This window comes from Anas platyrhynchos, chromosome 19 (genome assembly GCF_047663525.1).
Source record: "Anas platyrhynchos isolate ZD024472 breed Pekin duck chromosome 19, IASCAAS_PekinDuck_T2T, whole genome shotgun sequence".
NCBI classification, from domain to species: Eukaryota; Metazoa; Chordata; class Aves; order Anseriformes; family Anatidae; genus Anas; species Anas platyrhynchos.
This window is the reverse complement of record NC_092605.1, coordinates 11016734-11040144: the sequence shown is the minus strand read 5'-3', so window position 1 is coordinate 11040144 and position 23411 is coordinate 11016734. Positions and strand designations below refer to the sequence as shown.

The 23411-nt window shown below is 43.3% G+C and overlaps 1 protein-coding gene across 4 annotated transcripts in view; it reads right to left on the bottom strand.

The window, feature by feature from the left end:
- MYH10 (myosin heavy chain 10) overlaps positions 1–23411 on the bottom strand; it is a 114760-nt gene that overhangs the window by 39558 nt on the left and 51791 nt on the right. For 3 of the 4 annotated variants that reach the window (XM_072025720.1, XM_038165545.2, XM_038165546.2), the window contains 5 exons: positions 15450–15552; positions 9529–9558; positions 5702–5794; positions 1866–1929; positions 124–222 (listed from right to left, as the gene is read on the bottom strand). In XM_072025720.1, the coding sequence (XP_071881821.1) occupies positions 124–222; positions 1866–1929; positions 5702–5794; positions 9529–9558; positions 15450–15552 (389 nt within the window). The remainder of the gene's footprint in view (positions 1–123; positions 223–1865; positions 1930–5701; positions 5795–9528; positions 9559–15449; positions 15553–23411) is intronic. The other variant, XM_072025721.1, reaches the window with a different exon arrangement.

Genomic DNA, 23411 nt, shown 5'->3' with positions numbered 1-23411 from the left:
TTCTTCTTTTAAAGCTCGCTGTTTCAAGACCAAACAATAGTTCAAACTCAACTGCGTTAACACCAGAATAACAAACTCAGCACACAAATGCAACAGATTCAAACAGTGAGATTCTTAACTTACACTTGAGGTGTTCTCCTGCTCCAGCTAGCAATTGATAGAAGATATGAAATGTCCGCTCATCCTTAGCCTGACGAACAGCGCGAGACTTCTCCAACAAGTCTGATTACAGCTAGAGTCAAGGATGCTCTAAAATTTTGGGTAAAAAAGCCATCCAGTGCACACAGAACTCAAAGCAGGCTATATAATTACATAAGGACCAAAAGGAACTGTAACACTAATGACAGAACTACATTCAATACAAACTTTCAGTAACTTGAAATGAGGGATTTCAAATTCAGACAGACAGAAGCCCACATTTAACTCCAGCAAACTCGTTTCTTGGATTCTGTCTACATTTCCCCACCACACGCAGCTGATGTCTGTAAGGGATCACTGAGACCTAAGTGGGAGGGGGAGCTGGTCTCATTCTTTTTCAATCATTCTTCTATTAGGACTTGAGTCCTACTCGAAGTACAAAATCCCAGCAGCTGCTGAACACTAAAGTACTCTTTCTAGTGCATTCAGCATTTCTTTCAAGTATGTTTTTTTTTTTTTAATAGGCTATTCTTCATTGCCTTTAAAAAGTTTCCAAACTCAAATTTGTGCAGCTGATAGTCTCTAGTAAGCTGCAACAAGCTGTTGTGTTATTTAAATGTTCACGTCTTGATATTCCATATTGTAAAACAAATGTGGGACCACTATTTGAAATGACACAAGGGCAAGTTCCTGCGATGAAGGAAGAATTCCCTAAAAGATAAGTCCTCCTGTTCTCATAAACCTCTGGACAAAACTATTCGAAACTTTCATAAAAGCAAGAATTGCCCTCGTTCCTGTCCCTAAGCACCAAACTGAAAAAAAAATTGTTCAACATTAAAGCATATTTTGAATAACTGCAGGTTTTTCCCAGCCTTATTGGGAAATTTTTATATTTTATGACAGTACCAAACACACACACTATCCTTAAAATGAAGCAGTTTAACTCACAGGCACAGAATGAAAGCTTAATTGCATCAATGTTTATGATTAATACTCACAAGATATTGTTTACCAAGGCTCTTCATTTCATAACTTTATGGCCACCCTGTTTCTATTCCCCACAGAGAAGCAGCTAAACAGACTAGGAAAGTTTACACATTCTTAGAAAACAACTTTAGAGAAGGCTTTCAGGAGAAGTGTTTTTACTTGTTCTTATGCAATCACACATAAAAATGGACCTTAGAACTACTACTGAATTAGGCTTCAGCATTAATTGGTAGTAAGCCTTGTGTCGCCAAACCTCCCTGGTATCCAGAAGCCCCATGAAACCAGAAGGTGATGGGCAGGACAGCACCTCCAGCGCCATCACTCATTGCTGAGCACCATCTCCATCCTGGCAGAGAGCTGCTCCTGCAGCGCTGAGCGGCAGCCTTCGGCACAGTACAGTGGTTCCAGCTAGGAAAGTGTACTTTTTTGGCATCCCTCCAAAACGATAACGTACATAGAGCAAGCACACTTGAAATAATTCCTTTGACAAACCCTGTTTTTAAGTCTAGCCTAAAACTGCAGCAGATTTCAGAGTGCTAAGCGTTGGTATATCCAATTTCTAAGCCTGAGGAAGCACGCTGGCTTTATGACATTCAAGCACTTATTTTGAAACAAAAGGGAGACATAGTCAATAGAATGCAGAAATACGGTAACCTTTCACTACATTCCAACAAATTCAAGGGTTAAAAAAAAACATTTGAAACTTGCATTTCACACTGACATAGCACGAAGGAGGATACATGTCTCAATGTTGGCCCCGACAATATAACCAGTAACATCAAAGTTAATCCTAATGAACTTGCCCTGCAAAGAAAAAAGATTTCTGTAAGTACTTATTTTTTCATTACGACAACTCAGCTGTCTGTATGAAAACAATGCAACCTGCACGTTGGGCAATAAGCATTTCATACAAGTTCAAATGAAATCTCCATTCAGCGCACTCGTCACGTCAGTGGAATGCATCACTCTGCATTCAAACACCTCCTGAAGACCAACACACCAGGGCTCTCACGCTGACAGAGCACGTTAAGTGACAGTAGAGCAACGCTGAGAGTTTCAGTGTGCACATTTCTATCGAACACCAACATCCTCAGGCACGCCCACATTTGCTCTGCCTGCAACAATCCCAAATCTCCACACGCTGCCTACATCATGACTCTACTCCCTGCCCCAGGACTGGGCTGCCTGCTGCCTCCACGGTCTCTTGTCTAGGGGTGGTAAAGAAGGGACCTAGAGAGACAATGCACCCCTTTCTTCCACACACATCTCCTTTTCCCCACAAAGGAGAAAATACAGAGCATACTTCCCCCACACGCTGGCTTTTGGGAAGAAACCAGTTGCAAGTGAACACACGGTACTGGGTCTCAGAGTTCAAACTAATCAGTTTTAAGCCATTTCAGTTCCCCAGCCTGGTTTGTCGCTTGCCACAAATGTTCCCCACTGGTTCTGGCTTGGATTTGGACCACTTCTAGTGTCTGTGCTCATGAAACTGGTATTTCCCTGGATGCAAGTGTCTGAAGAAAGCAGTGGGAGGAATACTCTGCAGCCACACCAGGATCTCCATTTTCATCACATCCAATTTCTAGAGTCTTATCTACACAGAAACAGGTTTTGGAGCTCAGGGAGTATCAGAGCAATTTGCTAACAGCCAGCTGAACGCTTCTTTTGATGATATCTGCACAAAGTCACCTACTAAGATCTTCTGTGGAGCCCTTTTGAAAGCTTTCTTGAAATCATCATCCAGGTTCTCCCATATCTCAAGTCTGACAGATTATTGCTATTAGTATGTTAAAGAGAATTCCTGTTTGGCAGAACCCTTTCACTCAGGGAATGTACTGCGGATTTCCATATTAAATATTCTGCTCTACAATGTGTAGAATAGATGTATTCCAGCAATGGCCTGACCCACCAAGTGTTTCTGCAGTGCCATGCTGCAGAATTACAGCACCTGAACAAGTTACCAATCATTCAAACCATCACTTACCAGAACACCCTTGACCTCTCGGTTCCCTGGTGGCCCAATTGAGCCAAAAAGGTTTGTGTGTGCACGACTGACTGTGCTTCTCTCCCCAGCCAGGCCAGGGCACCCAGAGGAAGGAACACCCAAGCCAGCCTTACCTTGACTCAGCCTCAGAGCACAGCAACTGCTCTGACTCAGTTGCACTCCCTCAGCTCAGGGATTTCTCCAAGATTTAGGAGAACTGTTGGAGTATTTCACATTGGCTTCAATGCTTACAACCCTACTGCTTAACGTGCAGTTTGGTTGGAAAGTCAGTGGCACTAAAATGACTGCTGGGAAGATCGGGGCTTGTTTTCAAGCACCCCCGATAAGGGACCAGGCACTTGACCACAGATTTCTGGGTATGAAGAACCAGAATGCTCTAAGCTCAACTTTGAACTAAAGCACTGTATTTTTTGTTCAGTAACCATCCTGAAAGCTACAGTTGTAACTGTTACATGGATAAAACCATCATTTTGCTGAAATTCAGCCAATAACCTCGATATACCACATGTCAGTACCTGCATGTCCAGCAAGGCAGCTGGCAGCTTTTCCCACCGTGGGTCACAGAGACACCTCTCAGGGTGACACGGCCTGGGTTGTCATGTCTTGTGTGAGAGCAAGCACGAAGCACTACGTAAGGTCTAGCCTGGTGTAACTCTGGTATAATTCAGAACTGCTCTACTCCATTTCACACTTCAAAGTTGTTACATTGCTGCTGCCGAGCCCCCAGCCCCAGGAATGAAACACACAGAGGCAACACAGCCCGTTAAGGCAGATGCCCCCCAGGGGACAGGGACCTCCTCAGCCTCCAAGTTCAGTAACCACTGAAGCCGATACTAGAGAGCTCACTGATCTAGTTCATCTTCCTGAGAGTGAAATATGAATATGCCCTTTCAACGAGCACAGGCAAACCTTGCTCTGAAGTCTTTAATCTCTCAGCTAGATGACCACCATTAGTCTCCAACGGGATCCTGTTTACACTACCCTTAGAGCACTGAAGTACACGGCTTTTTTTTAAAACCGTGTAGGAAGTGAAGCAGCATTTGTCTTGTCAGGTCCATATTCCAAAACTTCCCTATCCACTGCAAGCTCCAGGCTTTATTTCCTGAAGCACAGGAAATACACGCATTTTGTAGAGGTGAGGGGAAAAAAGTGACTGAACAGTAGCCTTATTTCGGTGTTACCTGGCATTATCAGCAAACAGGGCACAGCCTGGCCTCTTCACGCTGCACAGTAAAGACTGTTAAGCCTGTGTGTGCTGAACAACAGCAGTTCTCACTTTGTGGGAAGACATTTTTTTAAGTCAGATTTTTTTTTATTTGCATAAAGACACACCATCTGGAATGCATTATACTTGCTCCTTTATAAAAATAGAGCTGGAGCCATCTGAGTGATCATGTTCATGATGGCAATGCAGGCTTCAACATAACGCAGAGCAGATGCTAACATCTTGCAGGAAAAAAGTATCTTCATTAAATTAGTACAATATTTGATGGATTCAAGAAACGGAATAAAGAATTATTGCACAGTGAAACCTGTTGATATTATGAATACTAATGCAACTTATATGAGCATCAGCCAGTAGTTTAAGTAATGTGGCTATAAAAAGTTACTGAAGTTGAATTTCTACAGTACTCTGCTCTCCCTCCTTGATTGATAAATCTGAAGGATTTAATCATGCAACTTTCCAGAGTCCTTATCGCTTGAGCTGAGTTCATACAAATAAATCCAAGCAACCGTTGAAACATCAAGGCAGCCAAGAAATCTTTCATTTGTTCTGTAAATTTTAGTTCAGTTCTTGCAAAAAAAAAAAAAAAAGACTTAAAGCCTCCCACACAGTTATAAAGCAGTACTAAAAGCCTCTTTCCCCTGAAAATAGGAAACTGCTTTTTTTTCTTAAGGGAAATTTTTTAAAAAGTGTTAAATAGCTATTCACCCCAAATTCCACTACTGGTTTCAGAACAATGGAACACAGAGTTACTGCCAACAAAACGAGGCACTGACCCAACAAAACTCAACCTACTGTGTGAGAATGCCCTACACCTTGACGTCAAGTCACGCTGTCTTTCTGGCTTCTCTTCAGCAAAGGGGTCAGAAGCACACCGAGATTTAGGAGTGTTTTTATATGTAAGTTTGGTGCTTTATTTTAATTGTGGATATTCTCTCTAAACCACTTGATACAGTCACAGCTATTGACAGGAAAGCTACATATTTAGCCCAATCCTAGAGATGCTCCATTCCTTCACCCTTTATAGACATACAGCAGTAATTTGCGTATGCAAACCATAGTTTATATTGACAGCATAGTTGCATTCATTATGTTACTAATGCTATTATCATTTCAAGGATAGTGGAGGTTGGAAACTAGGTAAAATTAAAGCAAGTTTTGCCAAAAGCCAACGAGGATGCATCTTCAGTGACTGCAACACAACGCAGACAGCCTTATAACAGAACCTGAAGTCACTGAGGAAAGAGCAAAGAAAACTTCTGATACTACTTAAGCTCCTAAAAAGGAGTCTCTCCATGAACAGTAATCCAGATTTACAGACTGTAAACAGAAAAGGAGTAACTCACAAAGCGGGAGGAGTTGTCGTTTTTCACCGTCTTTGCATTCCCGAAGGATTCCAGAATGGGATTTGCCTGAAGAAGCTGACGCTCCAGCTCCCCCTAAAAACCATACAAACAGAGAAGCAAATGGACATAAACACAGTGCTTGTGTGATGAAGGCTTCCTATAATCTGCTTCTTCCTGAGTCATTTTACCCAGGTTGTGGCAGTGATACCATCTTCAGAAGGAGGTTACCATCCTTCCCCCTCACTGCTAGATCTGCCAATAGTCTCTTCCAACCAGAGAAGAATGTGTTTTGTGTTGTCATTTGTTTAAGAGCGCACACACACACACACGTACACACACACAGAGGTGACCGAACAGGAGGCAATGGATGTCACAAATCATTGAACGTGGAAAACAAAATTCACATTTAGGGCTAATGAAAGTAGGCACAGACTTCATATGCTTGAGAGAAATTAAATTAAATTTAACTTTTAAGATTTTAGTGCAAGGTGACTCATACACCATCTCGTTAGTGATTTGACAACCTACTCATGTTTTTTATATCAACTTCTAAATCAGCAAAGTGCTCATTTTCCATCAGCTTTACATTCATGTCATTGCAACATCTGACCTAAAGTGAATGCACCTGAAAAGTACACCGCAACGGCATAATGGGAACCCAGCAACGCCGAACACAAAGATCATTTTCAAATTGCCCAATTCAGCCAAAATTGCTCAGCAGCTTTAATGCATTTTTTTTTTAATGCTTCCTTAAGTTCAAGCCAATGGATGTGGAAATCAAAGTACTTATCTTAAGGAAATTGCACAACAGCTTTTACAATTGCTGTCCATGAAGCGGTCTGGTAACAAAAACCGTCTGTGCTGCTTCCATGAGCCCAAGAGGCATGTATGCACATAGGAAAATATGATATTGCTTTCCTGCTCTGAGGGATGGTTTAAGAAAAAAAAAATGAAGCTGTATGTCTCTGGAATGTAGTTTAAAAAAATGAAGTTTGTGTTCATAAACCTGCTTTTTCCAATTATTTATAGCATGGATGAAGACCGCACACTGAGCAATTACAAATGGAAGTAAGTCTCTTGAGACTTCCACGAGGTCAATTCTTACATAGGAATTTTAAAAAGTCACTAGTTAACACCTGAAAGAGGCTTTTATTTTTATATTCAAATATATTTCAAGTCCTTCTGCAAACAAATGGCTGCTCATTCTTTAATGGGACCTCAGGCTATCTGCCCAAAGCTTGTCTACATCCAAATGTATTCCCTTTGGGACTACAAATTCTCTGAACTCTATAGTAACTAAAGAAGAAATGGATGTGTTCATCTCAGCCCTGAACACACTGCTAGTCAGGCCACACACCACAGGCGTGCCTACACACCACAGGTCAGGTCTACCACCTTTATCTATTTAAAAGAGCTCCTAAGGACTCTAAAAAAAAAAAAAAATCACAACTGGAAGAAAACTAAATCACTTATAGCCGCTATGTGAACATCTGAAATTCAAAAGGCTGCTGTGCAAAGGCAGCAGGTAGTAAAAAAAAAAAAAAAAAAGCATTCGCTGACCCCACTCCGCCCGTCCCCTCTCCCAGCCACACGACCAGCTCCTGTTCAGACACTAAACGAGAAGTGGGAAGCTTGCTTACCATGCTGAACACAGCTTGAAATAAGCCACATTACGTATATTAAACGCAGCAAGCATGTCACAGCTTACATTTCAAATTCTAGCTATTCTGGAAAAGAAAGCACACTGACTTCAGGATGCAGCTCCACTGAAGAGCATCACGGTGCTGCATGCAAGCAGCGCGCCCCAGGCACCCCATGTCCATGCTCTGAAGTGCCTCTGTGCACCACAACAGGAACGCAGCTTCGTGCACGGGAACTTCTGCAGCAAGTCTTAAAATAATTGCACTCGAGTTCTGCAACTGAATGCAGAGCTCTTAAGAGCACATCTATGTGCATCCCATGGGATCTGAAGAAAACATTCAGTTGTGTCCTCAGACGTGGGTGAAAACAGTGAGGACAAGCAGCGATCACAGCCTAGCGAGCCGCTGCAGTTGTTCACAGGCAGACTTCTCGTGGCCATCTAAGAGCAAACCTCTCACAGCACTGAACAGCTTCAGAGAAGAATAGCGGTGGGAATTTTTAAATGGATTTCATAGTTTTCATCTCTAGATAGATTGGTTTACACTCAAAAACCTTTCTGAAGAAGATTTGAAGAAGCATTTAGTGCTTTGGAAAGAGTTTAATATTGGCCTGTAGGCATACCTCCAGCATAGGCATCTAACCAGAACTTGGAAAAAGCAGTATCACAATATTGTGGAAAAAGTGAAGTCATGCAACATTTCATGCAGGGCAATGGCAAGATAAGGAGAGCTTTTTGTCTCAGTTTCAGAAAAACCAGCATCCCAGTGACTCGGTTCGTTGTGAAGCCTGGGTGAGGCAGGGAAACTACATGCTACTCACATACAACAGGGATCCACTCTGTAGTTCAAAATGACATCGAAACAGAAATGTTAATGATTATGGTTTATGCAATATCAACACTTCTGGATTAGCATGTTTCCACTGACACATTTCAAATGTTTGGCAACGAGCAGCGTATCTCAACCCTGGCAGGCTAATTCTAAGCAAAAGGAGGGTTAAACTCAACTCTTCCATTTATTTTTGGAACAGAGAAATTCTTTAGCAAAAAAACAACAGAAAAACTTAAGAACTGTCTGAGGTTTGGATGGAGGAAGGATTAGGTTAAATACTAAGAATGTCTGTAACTTCTGAAAATGAGACCATGGGGGCTCAGACACATGATTGGGTTACAGAGGCTTAGCAAGTTACCACACACTAGCAAAGGCATCACAGCTGTCCATGGGACTTGTGTCTCCAATAAACCACAGTTTTTCTCCCCCCTCCCCACTGCAAGTTGCACCACAGCCAGCTTTCAGAAAATGCAAGGGGAGGAATACAATCAGCTGAACTGACTCGTGGCAGCTTCTTGAGTTACCAGGCCTTGGTTACACCACACGGAGCTCTTGCAAAGCTCTCTCTCTATGTAAAGGCTTGTGCCCGTGGCAAAAAGGCATCACTTACCACCTCAGGTTAGAGACTGGAACATGTACCTTGCATAACACGTGGGAACAAATCGCTCATCTCTTTCCACAGTCATACCCTCAGCTTCCACCCAGCCCCCTTTGTCCCCCTTTACGCCCCAGCAGCGCTGCGATTCCTGCTGCCTGGGGGCTAGGACTGGGGAGCCGGCAGCGTTAGCTGCTCACCCGTGGGCTGGCTGGAGCTAAGTGCAGCTGAAGCTCCAACAAGGAAATGCTAATTCAGGCAGCAACAGTGAATAAGCATCACCTCGGTAGGTCAGGGGAGATGCCCGATTTCAGGGGAGTGGTTGCACCAAGCCTTACACACTTGAGAATAAAGTCTTTGGTTACCCAAGCAGCTATAAAAACATTCAGGCAAAATCATACGTTAACCAGAAGTATTTTGTCACTTCCATTGATCCTTACCGTTTATTTAGTAGGTTGCTTAGCATTAAGAAGTTTTGTACTCTCAGCAGCACACTGACACACAGCCTGCTAGAGGAGTTCAGCTAAGAGGAGCAGAGCCCCCGCCGGTGGGTGGGAGTGCTCGGTGGTGCTGAGGAGCCTCTGTGCTCTTCAGCAGCCCGTTCTCTTAACAAAACCAGTTAAATAGTTACTAAATTTACTATTAGCTGAATAAAGTATGTGGGAAAGCTTGTACAGGTAAATACAAATGGACAGAAAATAGGAGAAATGATGTATTAAGTTCACCTACAAAACTTTAGAAGCATAAAGAAAAACACTTGCCTGATGTTTCACGGGTTTAGGTGATTCGGGCTGTTCATTGCAAACAAACAAACGCATATGTTAGCAAGCAAGCATTCCAGCTCCAAGTTACATCCCAAATTATTAATGTAAGTAGGTTTAGTTTAACTATAAACTCACTTCATAGAAGCTTCTTTAATTTTAGAAAGTTATTCACTTGTCATTGCATGCGCAAAATGCTAAAACCTGTGTTTATGCAAAGAACTAATTCCAAATAAAATACAAGATGACAGATGGACCTTGAGTAACAAGGAAAAAGGGCGACAGCATTATTAGTTTCACACGATTTTCCACATTTTTACCAAATAACAAAGAAACCCACAACACTAAGTAACTTTCTCCAGTCTTAGCCCTTGCAAGGTGGTTTGGTATGGATAAGACGATCATTACTCTTCAAAAATACCACACAGGTTATGACAGAACCTAGGAGGAAAGCCATCCTGAAGGAGCCTGAGGTTTTCTTTCTGTGCTGTACAATGTGAACTTCACAACTGCAAAGCTTACAATAGACAGAAGTCTCGTTTCTTTCTTTCAGGAGTGACCGTCCACATAAGAAGCAAGATCTTAAACTGAAAACCTACAAATTTTGCCAGGAAGAAGGGTACAGATTGAAAATAAAATAAAAGCCCTCAAAATTCAACAGATTTTCTACAGAAGTGCTCAGATTTTCAATCCCATCATTACTTCCATTCCTCTGTCTGCAAGCTTTCCAATCTTGAGCTTCACATCGCAGAGCCTATGGGGAAAATGCCATGAAATATGGGGAAGAGATTTTCATACCAAGCCAGATGCACGCTCCCTCTATGCCTATTATTTTAAAGCTCTAGAACTGTTTTAGCACAAAGTAACAGAATTGGAGAGAGGTCCTCAAAGGAGCTGGCAACGGTTTGGCTTGTTCAGCTAAGCAGGGTGAATTCAGCAGAGCTGAATCATGCCCGCTTGGAAAACAGCTAAGGTATCTAAAAATAAGGTTAGCTGCTCCGGCAGGAGACTAGTGCTGCACTCAGTGGAAGAGGACAGGTACACCTAGGAGGCATTTCATTTACCCATGTTCAGAGCAGATAACTGCTCTCTCAGGGTCTCTGTTTCTGCCCTCGCCAGGAGTAGAGCTGAGCAGCACCAGATCAACTCCCCGGCACTTAAATTAGGGCAGTTAAAGCCCATCTGGGAAATCCTCACTAGGAGAAGTTTCAGCCTGAACTGGCCTACCCAAGATCCAGTACTTCAAAACCAGTTTCATCTCTTTGAATTTAATAAAAGGAATTAAACCATTTAGCATTTCAGCTGCAGAGGCAAATAAATGCAGTCACAAACCTGAAAGTATTTTTAGTCGTTTCTGAAACTTAAAGCAGCACCATCATGCAAGCTGGGTTTTCGTGAAAATAGAGGTCTTGGGTGGGAGGGCTTTGGTGCAGGGGAAAGAAACAAAAAAAAAAAGTCTAATTCTTTTCATCCTGGCATTGTCTAGCTCTGGTTCAGATGGGTGGAAATGGAGTCAGCAATGGCTGGATACAGTTTTCATAGAACTGAGCTGCTTGCTTTCAGTCTTGGCAGTCCGTCTGTTACCTGCTGCTCTCACCTATCTGACCACGAAGAGGGTCCAGGCCCCTCCGCAGCCTACAAGCACAGCCCATTCCCCAGCAGCACACACCGGTTAATGCCCACCGTGGGCAGCAAGCGACGGCCAACACTTCTTGTGCCCGGTCAGGTGTGCATTTTGGTGTTTTTCATCTATTTTGCACTGACTTTCCTCCCTATCCAAAAACCTGTTTGCAAACTAAAGCAGAACCCAAGAGCCTGAATTAAGGCTTGCTATTTAACCACACTAAAGCAGCTCTGTAACGCACTCCTTCAATACCACAATTTCATTCCTTTCTTATTCCCACCTCAGTATATAGGCGAGTGATGAGCTCACGAGAACTCGTTTCCCTCCACGTCTCCTTGCTTAATCTGTCCAAACTCCTCTCCAGACAGATCAGCCTCCTCCCCAAGCTCACCAGTTACCTGTCCTTGCTCTCTTCCTCCAAACATACTTTCTCCCCACCTCCTGTGCCTACAGAAGGCAAACGAGAGCGAAGGCAGCGCTGCCTGTGGCCCAGGAACAGGGGGCAGCTGAGCAGTCCAACTAACGCCAGCAGGGTCACCTTTGGTCTGAGATGCCAAAGCCGTGGCACGATGCTCATCTTTGTAAGGCTGCTCCACACACAGCACCGTAACCATGGAATAAACCATGGTTTGCTCTCTGCCAGCAAAACATTCAGCTTTACCTGCAAAGTTCTTAACATCCTACTCACCCGAATTCTTTAGAGCTCAGCCTTGTGGGATGTGAAGCTAAAGCTTTCAGTGATTTAAACAAACACCTGCCAGCTTCTCTCCCTTGCTCCACACCAAGGGGATTGTACACGTGCCCTTTCCCAAGCTCAATCAAGCATGCCCTGGGCAAGGATTCAGGCTCACTTTCCTCCCACCTTCAATCTGTAGATGAGCCCATGTTCATAACTCGGTGCACGTACTGCTGCCTCCCACCCGTTAGCTGGCTCTAGGAAGCCTAGGCTCTCTTCCTAATTTAAGGGGCTAGCCTCGCCTCACCTTGCTCTGCTGAGTCCCACAATAACACCGCCTGTCAAATACATCACCTCCCACCCTCACTTCCTAGCACAGCGCCCAGGACAGAATCTTGAGCAGAGAATGAGAGAGACAGCGTGGCTATGGACTCCAACACTGAGTTGGGAAGCTGCAGTTTTAAGGCTGTTCAGCACGGTATTTCCTCTCCCCGTGGTTACAGTGTGGTACTGACTCCCTTCCCACGGCACCCTGCCTGAGTGTGACATGCCAGGGGCTTGGCAGGACTCATCTGTGGGCACACCGCTACCAGCTGGCAGGAGAGAAGAGAGCACTGTCGGGAAGAAAAAGTCTCACGGCCAAGTAGCTGAATGCCCCAGGTGACAACGTTGTCCTCCATGGGACAGGCACAGCTCCTGTGCGATGCTCCTTGTATAAGCCAAGCCTTTCTCAACCTGGTCTTCTCAAAATTGCACTTGGTGAGCGGCTGGGACGTGGCAGAACACCAGTGCTACTCTGGCCATGGCCTGAGGCGTCAAACTGTCAGCTACATTTTTTTCTAGCAGCTTTACAACGGTCCATCAGGCAAAACGGGCATAAAATCCACCCTCGCCTTCAGAATAGTGTTGGGAAAATAATTATTCATTCATCAGCATGCAAAATGCTTCTGAAAAAAATCCGTGCAGCATTTAGAAGTATCATTAATACAAGTCAGCAATAATTATTTATCAGGATGGATAAAAATAAATCCACGACTAGCAGTCTAACAAGCCTATTTAGCAGAAGACAAATGCTGTACAGCATGGTGTTACAGATCACCACCAGCCCTCTACAGCCTGCTGGTGGATACATAAAAAGGAACAAGGACTGCACATCTAACTGCAGTTCTGGCACTACTTAGCTTTTCAGAGTTAGTTGGGGAGGTTGGACATTCTTTGTCTGCCATAAATAAAAACAAATCGATACAGAAAAAGGAAGACTCCTTTGTATTTTCAAGGCTGGTTTGGTTAAACAATCTGCATTTTCCCATAAGTATTTGCTTAACTTGGTGCTTACTGTGGCACTGCAGTGAATGAAGTACATGATCAGAGCACCAAACTTTCATTCAGGACACTAACCCGTTCCTTTTTGTGCCTAAGCTGCCTTTTACAAACAATAAAACTCTCCCAGTCTCCATCATGCCAGTCATCAATGGCTCACAGAGCAGCCGATTACAACAACCATCTCCTAAACTCTTGAGATGAGCACCACTACCCTATTTGATGGCACTGCTAAGTACAGAATTAAGTTGCAGCTCAGCCAGGGGTTTAAACTGAATTTGCCAACACTGCATTAAAAAAGACAACTCATCCTTCCCCTCCATGACATTTTCTATCCCAACTTTCCTCTCTTTCCATCCCCTCACCTCATATCAGCCACAAAATAAGCACAACGGAGAAAACAAGTTTCAGTTAAAGCCAGGCTGACTTTGAGAACAGCAGCCTGAGCCTGCATCAGCTCCTAGCGAGCAGCCACAGGAATTGTCGTGCTGACAAAGCTCAGGAAGGGTGCTGCTCTTAGCTAGTGTACTGGCACCAAGCGCTTCTGGAAATACAGCACAAAAAAGGCCAAAGAAATTTCCAGTACGTTTTAGACATTCAGAAAGAGAGCTTCAAGTGGTTAGGCTCCTAGAGAGATCACGTAATCTTCATCCCTTGAGATTTTCAAAATCCTCTGCTCAGCCAGGTCTTGAGCAATGTAATCTGACTTTGAAGGGAGACCCATTCTGAAAAGCACCTGGACGAGAGACTTCTGGAACTCTTTCAAATGGAGGCATCCTGAGATATCTAATTAGGTATCTAGCATATCTAATATCCCAAGATATTCTATCAGTAGAATATTTAAGAATAGTTGCTTTAAGAGCAGTTGCTACAAACCCACACTGCGTAATTCGCTTTCCCCCAGAAAGCTGTGGGCAATCTTACTCGTGTAGAAACTGAAGAAGGTGCTGCTGGTTTTGTTCAAAGTTATGCAGTGGAAAACCAGTAATATCCATGAACCAGAACCTACGCAGAAAATCAAGTCTGATGGATAACGTTCTGAATAGCTTTCTGCAGAGCCTCGTCCTCTCCATGCAATGCCCAACGCTGCTGAGACTCCATTGCAAGAAACTTCTTTTTAAGGCCTGTGACTGATGTAGGCACAACCTGCAGCCCACTCAGACTGCATGATGTACATTGAGAAATACTACTTTTCATCTCCCCTGTGTAACAAAGAAGCAACACTTTCAATAAGCAACATATAGGGTCACGTTATTTGCTTTCAGTTAAAGACTCACGTTCCCTCCATTCATTCATCTAGATTTCTCCAAGTCTGCCTGCAGAGCAATTTTCTTCCTCTCCCCCTTCAAATTCTTGTTTTTTTCTTCACAAATTGGTCAAAAGTCATCTCCTGTTTCTCCAGGAGTTTGAGTCCTGACACACCGAACAAGTCTATGACTCCACTGAGCACCTTAACGCTACGTGCCATACACAAGAAAAGTTACAGATGTCTCTGCTAAGCCAGAAGATGCAGCCTGAGAGCTTCCAACCACCACAGATGCCTGCGGTACTCCTGGAGAAAAAGCAGGCATACACCAGCACTGACTGGAGCTAGCTACTTGCTTGTAGTAAAGTTAAATAAATACTTCGCTGCTACGTGTTCCAAGTCCTCATAGTAACAGGCATTTCAACCCATTCATGTTTTGTGAATCGCTAAAAATTCAGTGCAAATTCTGGAAGAGATTAGCAACAAATTTAAATAAAGCTCTGCATAGATCAGCTAGTGATTTGCTACAGGAAAAAAATAAATCAAGATTCTCCAACTTAAAAACATGTTTGCATGTTTGTGATGCAGTAAAGCCAAGCTTTTCATTAGCTGCTGACTTCTAGATATAGAAGGTCTATGGCAGTTTTTAAACTTGATGATTTTCCCCAAGTTCAGTTTTGAAAGAACAAATTCTGTTCACATGTGCTAATACTAAAAGCTGCATGTAACGGGAAATAAATCCACTAGGAATGACCAGAGTTAATGAAATTTTTTTTGAAAACCAAGTAGAGGTAGGAAAGTTTCGATACTGTTTCTAGTTACAATTCTTGCAAAAAGCCCATAATCTCACGAAAGCAGTTAAACAGCTAACATTAACTGGAAGTTTTGACATAACCACTCATTTTAGCCACTAATAAAGGGAAAATAATAGGTGAACAAAGTTACTGGGATTATATTACAGCTTATCTTTGATTCAAAAGGCTTTGTTTTTTTTCCACGCAGAAATGGCAGTTTACCAAAAGAATAATAGAAAAAAAAAAGATTTCCCAACTTACAGGAATATTATGGTCCTTTCTTCCTTTATGGGAGGAAGCAACATGAGCAAGGTATTGAATAACCTTCTTAGTGTTTTCAGTCTTCCCGGCACCAGATTCACCTCTGGAAAACATTTTAAACATTTTCCTCAAAGTTAATTTTCAACAGTATATCAATTCTTTGTTTAAAACAACCTCATTTCATTCCATTTATGGCTTAGACTACGCAACAGAACCCCAGTAACCATCTAAATCCAAAAGCAGTGATGTGGCAGGGAACTGCAAAGTATTTGTTTAAAATACCTTCTACATCCTAAAGATCTCCTCGGCATTAGGATGTTGATACAATATATAACATTAGTTTGATTAAAAGCTTCTGACTGTATGCCTGGATTCATACATTACCGTAAGTAATGAGAAACAGACTTGTTCTTTGCCTTGATCACAAAGACTGAGACAGATTTTTTTTTTTCACAGTGCGGATATATATTTAAATTATTAAACAGTTAGTGTATCTTATATTCCAGGACCCGGTTATGAGGATTACTGGGCTGATGGAAACGCTTAGCATCTCTAGAAGCCAGTTCCAGACCCCAGTAAAATATTTTAAACCTCCAACCTCTTTGCACTGCTCACCTCACTCTTAGCGAGCCCCAAATACATTCACCCTCATGGGGCTGCATCTTCAGCACCAGGTGAGTTAGGGCAGTGGCACACCACACAGATCAGTAGGGACTGCAGATGTGGAACACTAAGACAGAGGCCGACTGAAAGCAGATTGTTGGACAGAATTTAGTGCCAGATTTACGTAAGGGGCATCCCAAACTCAGAGCAATGAGCTGCCTCGATGGTACAGGCAGAGGTCCGACCACGGCTGTCCCAGCGACCACAAACGATGGCATAAGTCTTTTTTTAACCTAGACCTGGTTAAATACAGTCCATTAAATAAATCCACACAAGGGGACTGCCAGGTCTCATTTAGCCACGTTTCAACAGCATTTCAGTCCTGCTGAAGAAGCCCATTCCGCACAAGATGGAGCCGGCCACCGGCAGTGCTAAGGACACAAAACTAAAAAGCATTTCATTATGTGGGGCTGCAATGGGAGAGGGGGAAGTTCTTCTGTCGTTCAGTGGTTGTTCAAGTTAATGTTTGGAAACCAACTACTCCAGAAACATGGCAAGGATACATTGCAAGTGCTTCCAAGCTTCTCAGCTATGATTCTGAAAGAGAAGTGTGAATTCGCTGGGGGGAATTTAAGCACTTTCTTTTGCAGTCTCCCTAATGCCATCCCCCACCACACTGTGTGCCAGCTGTGCAGCTCACCTGCACTTATTCAGGTGCTTAGTTCCTAGCAGCCCCTAGTTTAGGTGTGAAGTTCTGGTGGTGTTTGATGTGTTTGACCTGGCAGGACAATGACCAGGTTTTGTGACCTGTATTTAAGACACTGTTAGCTGAGAGCACTGAACGAAACGATTGTGCAGACAGGTTATGGGATGCGACCCCAGCCCCAGTTACCGGACTGCAGGCTGCCATACCGGAGGTTACCCAGGGCACCAGATCGTACTGGTGGCATCTGCAGCTCAGAAGCACCCACCTCGTCCTGTCAAACCACTGTTGTTCTGGTTTTCCTCATGAGAAAATGGATATAATTGGAAAAGAACACAAGAAGAAAAATGCAGAAGTCACAAATACTTGACTACTGAAAAACTTGCAGGAGCAGAAGGCAGGCCCCTCAAAACGCGTTGGCTACACCAGCTTTGCTCAATGCATGGAAAATAAATGTGGAATGTATAACCTGGAGAGCTGGTTACAAAGATACCCACTCCAAGAATTAGCTAATGAATAACTGGGCTTCCTTTTTGCCAAGATACCATCTATATGCTACACAAACTGGGTGTACTTTGGGACCACTACAAGGGGAAATACACTTTTTTTTTTTAATTAAGTGAAAAATCCCATTTCTACCAGGTCCCTATGTTTGTTACATAGAAAATTGTAACAGACAAACATGAAGATCAATAAGCAGGAAATATACTTCCAATGCCCATTCTTGCTTCCCAATTTGTCTTTATTTCTAGTTTCCCCTTCAGTGTAATGCTCATATTAACATAATTCATGACTACAAGTGATAATAAAAGCAGTATTGCCTGTTTCTAAGTGTATATTAAAATACTCTTAATGCTAGAACTACTCCAGCAGGTAACAGAAGTAAGAAAATAAGTACAACAAAACATACATTTACATTTTAAACCAATACAATTTGTTTTTATTGTCATCAGAGCTTGGGAACACATTGCTAGCTGTGACTTTAAAACTAGATAAATAATCTTTTCTGTTAAGTTACAGAAACAGTTTATTAAATTTTAAAGATGAAAACCTACCCTGACACATCCAGTGAAAAGAAAATGTACAGTAAATACAGTCCAGATGTTAGCCTCCTAAAGGGCAGCACCCAGCTTTAGAGGAGTCCACTAATCAAGAGGCTTTTCTGGCACACACACCAGCACAGCTTCGTGTGGCACAGGAAGGTCAAAAGCTTGCAATACATTCCTTTTGCTAAAAGTCCTTAAATCTAATAGAGATTTTTAGAGGTCTTTATGCAAGTTCTCATTCAAAAGCAATACTAATGGATGCTATCATCCTAGTTCTCCTCTCCCTAGAGCTTACAAGTATGCCAAATATTTCCTGCAGGATACAGAGCTAGATAGCTTCGCTGCCATATATTCTAAAAGAATTAGAAGATTTAGGATAAAGTCCTCTTCATTTATAGGCATAAGGACATCTGCACGCTTTAGTTCTTTCCCAGGAGGGCAAACACATGAGTTATAAAAAATAAATTAAGATCTTCTACCTCTACCAACCTGCCCAAAAAAGGTAAACTTCTAGTAACACAATGTACAATATTTATGGAAATGGAAACGGTATCATGAAGCTAAAGATTAACTTTTTCAAAGCCTTGTTTTAATACAACTCAATTAATATGTTACCATAAATTAAACACTGGAAACCCTTGGCTGAGATCCTAGCCTTACTTCAGTCAATGGCAACTTTGCTAACGATTGCAGTAAGGTCATAATTTCAGCCCTTATTTTGGTTTCAATTCCATTACTAACAGAAAAAAAAATGAGACTGAATTCACATCTCAGCTCCATCTATGGAATATGCCAAGCACACCAGGTGGAATCAGCCAAGCAAGCCATCTTTAGCACTAGGCTCAAGTTGGATGCATGAGCTTATTCCATTAACTGATTGAAAGCTCTCTCCCTTCATACAAACTACATTAGAGACAGGTCAAATGAAGTCTGAGGGTCACAGGTAAATTTTTGCATTATCTGGAGTTAAAGCACCAGTCCCCACAGCAGCAAAGCTTCTGCTTTGAATAAGCTTCAAGCACATGTAAAGTAGGAAAACCTTAGCTAGCAAGAACACTTTAAAGTTTCTACATGATTTTAAATTCACTGGATGTGAACCTACAGTGTCATTTTTCAATAAAGGAAAGTATTCTTCAGGCAAATTCATCTCAGCTACAATTTGGTTAGCAAGAATTACCGACTGACTTCTCATCCAGCTGCACCTTTTTTCCCCAAGCTACTCCAACCTAACTCTCGCACAGCAGTAGAAGGCATTTCCTCTGCTGAGCAGATTACCATCTGAGCACATGCAAAACGAACACAGTGGGAGATGACTCAAAGGTCACAAAGCAAAGAGGCAACATCCAGGCATGGGAGGCAAGGTCTGACTTCCAGGAGAGCACTGTGCTCGTCCCACATGGCTCACCTATAGGGACAGCTTTTATTGTATCAGCAGGTCAAACGCCTGCCCGTGGAAGACCTACCCTAACAGAAGCACAGTTCCGAAGGAAAACAGCACTGAAACGGTTGCTCCTCTTACTGCCAGCTACACATCTTGTACAGGCGCAGAACCCTCAGGACAGCAGGACAAGGCTACACCACCACCTCTTCCTGCAGTGGCGATTTCTGTTTGCCGGACACTTGCAGTAGTTTAAAGCTGCTGACATCCCACTGTGAGTCAGTGATTTCCCCTGCAGAGCATGGGCTACGCAGGACCTGGGATGTAGCTCTGGCACTCTCATAGGACAGGACACACGCTGGTACAAAGAAAGCTTTGAAATTGTGAAAGACTTCCTCATCTTGTTGCCCATGCACACAGTCCCTACTGCACAGGAACAAGGTTTGTGAAGATAAGCATCTGCAAGATATAGGGGTGATCTGATTAAGTTTGTCTAATCTACCCTATTACAGATCACCTCTCAGTGATTTAAAATACTGAAAACTAGCCAAACAAGCCAGTATTTTTCCATGCTGGGACTCAGACCTTTCCCTTGCCCCAGGAGGATCAGTCTTTGTCACTGCTGATCAGCAGGAGGCCCTGGGACGATACGGTAACCTGGGGGCAGGAGGCCCTACAGGAGCTGAACACCTGGCAGAAGGAGACACGGCACCCCCACCTTGGCACCTGGGCAAGTTCTCCTCGGGGACTGATTCCACAATTACCAGGAACCCGACCTGCTGCTCAGTTCTGCAGGCAGCACTGCTTCGGTTCACACCAAGTGGCCACTTCGGCACCAAACCACGGCTGCATGCACTTAAGTTGTTTGTAGGAGAAAGTAACTGCGTAAGTGAGAGCCCCAACAACAGGCCTTTGTCCTCCTCACAGCAACGGCTGCGAAGAACAGAAGGGACTTATTCCCAGATGCAACTGAGCAAGTCTTCTGCCAGTTATAAACAGATATTTACAGTCGAGACCTGTAATTAAAAGAACGCTTTAATTACTTGGCTAATTTTCTGTAACGAAGAGGTCTAAGTGATAGTTTGGGCTAGCACAGAGGAGTATTAATTGGCTTTACTATTCACAAGGCTGCTTTACAGCCTCTCCATTCCCCTTTAGATGCTTCTCATCATCTCAACACCAGTTGTCTAGGGAATGTTACAAGCTGGACTCTGGCCAGAGGTTGTATACAAAAATGCTTGGTATTTGCTGCTGTTGTCCTTTAATAAGCAGCCTCTATTCCCTCCACGCCCCACCACTCCTACTGAAGCCAATTCAGATTAGATATCCTTGTATGGCTGCAAGCATCTGCTAAATGACTGTTTATCAAACCTAGTCTCAGTTTTGAGAATACCATAAGCTTGTAGTAAGATTCTCAAATTTAGAATCTATTTGCTTAAAAAGTGCAGTACGGCATGTTTGCATGTTTGAATTTCCAGAAGCCACCTTGCAGCTAAAGAGAACAAATCCAGGAGACATTTGGATATTTCTCATATTCTAATGTGCCATAACAAAAGTTTCTTCATCTTGATCATCAGCCTCCAGCAGCCTGACACGTGCTCCTATTTAACATTAACAGAGAACAGTAATCAAAGACAAACATCAAATCGTACCAGGAGTCCAGCAGATGCAGCTTCTCAAAGAGAAAAGCCTGCACAGCTTCTCATTGCAATGTCACATCTTACCTCGCTGTCTATTTTGTCATTTCGGTGTGGGCACAGTGTAAAGTTAGCACTTCTCTGTAATTGATTTCTTATGGATGCGGGGTTAATACAGGCTTACAGGGTACTTACAGGCTAGAAGGAACATGAAGTTACTGGAACCACTGTCTGCACTTGGTTCCTTAAAGATGGAGAATGGGCAAGTGAATGAAAAGAAGGGAAAGAGAACAATAGCAAAAAAAAAAAAAAAAAGAGGAAGAGAAGAAGGAGCGTTGTTTTATGTTCTAAGGCAACTCTTGTTTCCACACCAAGACCAAAAATTCATCTATGTCAGCAAGTCTGGGTGGGAGAACTGAGTGACAGCCACACCAGCTGGCGGTGAGTAACACCCTCCTAAAGAGGCAGCCTCCATGCCAGGTAAAGGACATGATGTTCTGCTGACACAAGCATCCAGAGAAAGCAGCAGTAGTTTTTTTCCATTCCTGGTGTTAGATTCAACTTTGAGAAGGGATTAGTAATTTTTATATCACCAGTTTATGCAAAACTCATCTTTTGGGCATGACAGACCTCAACTCCTCAGGGAACGTCAGCATGTGATTAGGTTGGGACAGGAAACCTTCAGGTAATCCCATTACCTCCAGAACAGCAGGATATAATGAGAGGCATGCCTGAAGAACTCTCCATCACTCTAGCCTATTCCACACGCTGCATTTAAATGAGCATTTCAATGAGACAGGCTATCCTTCAGCACAATCCTCTTGGGAAAACTAAATTAAGGTGATTCTCAGCAAGTTGTAAAACCAGGAAACGTGACCAACTAGAGGTAGGAAGAGATCAGTGAAGATGTTAACCAGGGAGACCTTCACCGAGTAGGAGGAGAGATCTCTCTCCAGGCTGTACAGAAAGGCAGTTACAGCCAAGGCAACAGGAGAGATGAGCGTGGCAGGCACACTGCAACTCCCCACTCACCTGCACACGCAAATCGAGGGATGTTCGGCCTGGAGAGGAGAAGGCCCCAGGGAGACCTCACAGCGGCCTGCCAGTGCCTGAAGGGGGATGCAAGAGAGCTGGGGAGGGACTGTGTGTCAGGGGTGTGGGGATAGGACAGGGGTAATGGCTTTAAGCTGAAGGAGGGGAGATTTAGATTAGATATGAGGAAGAAATTCCTTTCTCAGAAAGTGTGAAGCACTGGCTGCCCCATCCCTGGCAGTGCCCAAGGCTGGATGGGTCTGGGGGCAACTTGGGCTGCTGGGAAGGGACCCTGCCCATGGCAGGGGCTGGAAATTAGATGGTGTTTAGGGTTCCTTCTAATACAAACCATTCTATGATTCCGTGATGCCTCCTTTCTCACAGCTAGCTTGAAATACTCCTTTGAATTACTGCTACTGGGGAAGAGAAAAAATATTCTGAAGGTTTTCAGCTCTACTGAAGATCGGGGTCAATCAGATGAATGACGTCCTGAGACAACAAGTCTGGGATTAGAGGACATCAAGCCTTTTATGAACTGCCAAAGAAGTTTCTGAAACCACCTCCAGTGCAGTTAAGACACACTCCTTTCACCTTATTTATTCCTGCCTTAGTCTAAGACCTGTAAAACCAGTGGCGTGGAAGGAAAATGTCCAGTTTGCCTTTTCACCACAGAAGCAGCAACGCAATAGAGAGGAGTCCTGGACGCTAGCTCAGCCTTGAGCAAAGTGCATTAGGCATCCTTTTGGTCTACTACACAAACAAGTTTGCCACAGCCTTGCTGGAGGTCATTTAACTTCCCAGCTGACCAGGTGTCAAGTAATGAGTTTATAATGCAAACCTGACAAAAGAATATGGCTCTGCCATGAAGCCCATGGGGAAACCTCCTTAGGAACAGTAGACAGCCGTCTTCACACCAATTTGTTCAAAAGACCTGTGCAAGAGAACGCAGTTGCTTTTGATGTGCTGCTTTTTAGGTCTGTATCCAATTTGGAGAGAAGCACCAAGGCAACTGTGTTTCAAGAGAAAAGTTAACCTGAAGAGCAATGTGGTAATACCTAGGATGCTTTTCTACACTCCGCATCCAAGCGGTGATAACAGTGTTGCATCAGCAAGGACTCCTGGGCCGGTAGAGCTGAGGTGGTCAACTTTGAGAGCGCAGAACCCTTGGAGCCTAACAACTGATGTGTCTTCACGCTCTCACAAGGCAAGACCTTGATTGGATGTTATTTGGTCCTACAGGTCAAGTTTGGAGGTAAGGTACCTTACCCTCATAATGCTGAGGGCACAGACCTGTCCACATTACTGAAAGAACTTGTATTTCTTTGTAATACACAGTAAGTGCTTCTTCATGCTGCTGTGTAAGCACTTCAATGAGAAAATGCAAGTTAAAAAAACAAGGCAGCCAACAGAGCCTGGAATTTGTTGCTCAGAATCTCAGCTTCTGTCAGACACTGCCACACTTCTGCTAAGTTTAGTCCTTAACATTGGTACATCCAAGACAGCAAATTATAGGTAGCAAAACTTGTCTTGTCCAGAGTCATGGTAATAGCAGTTTCAATACCA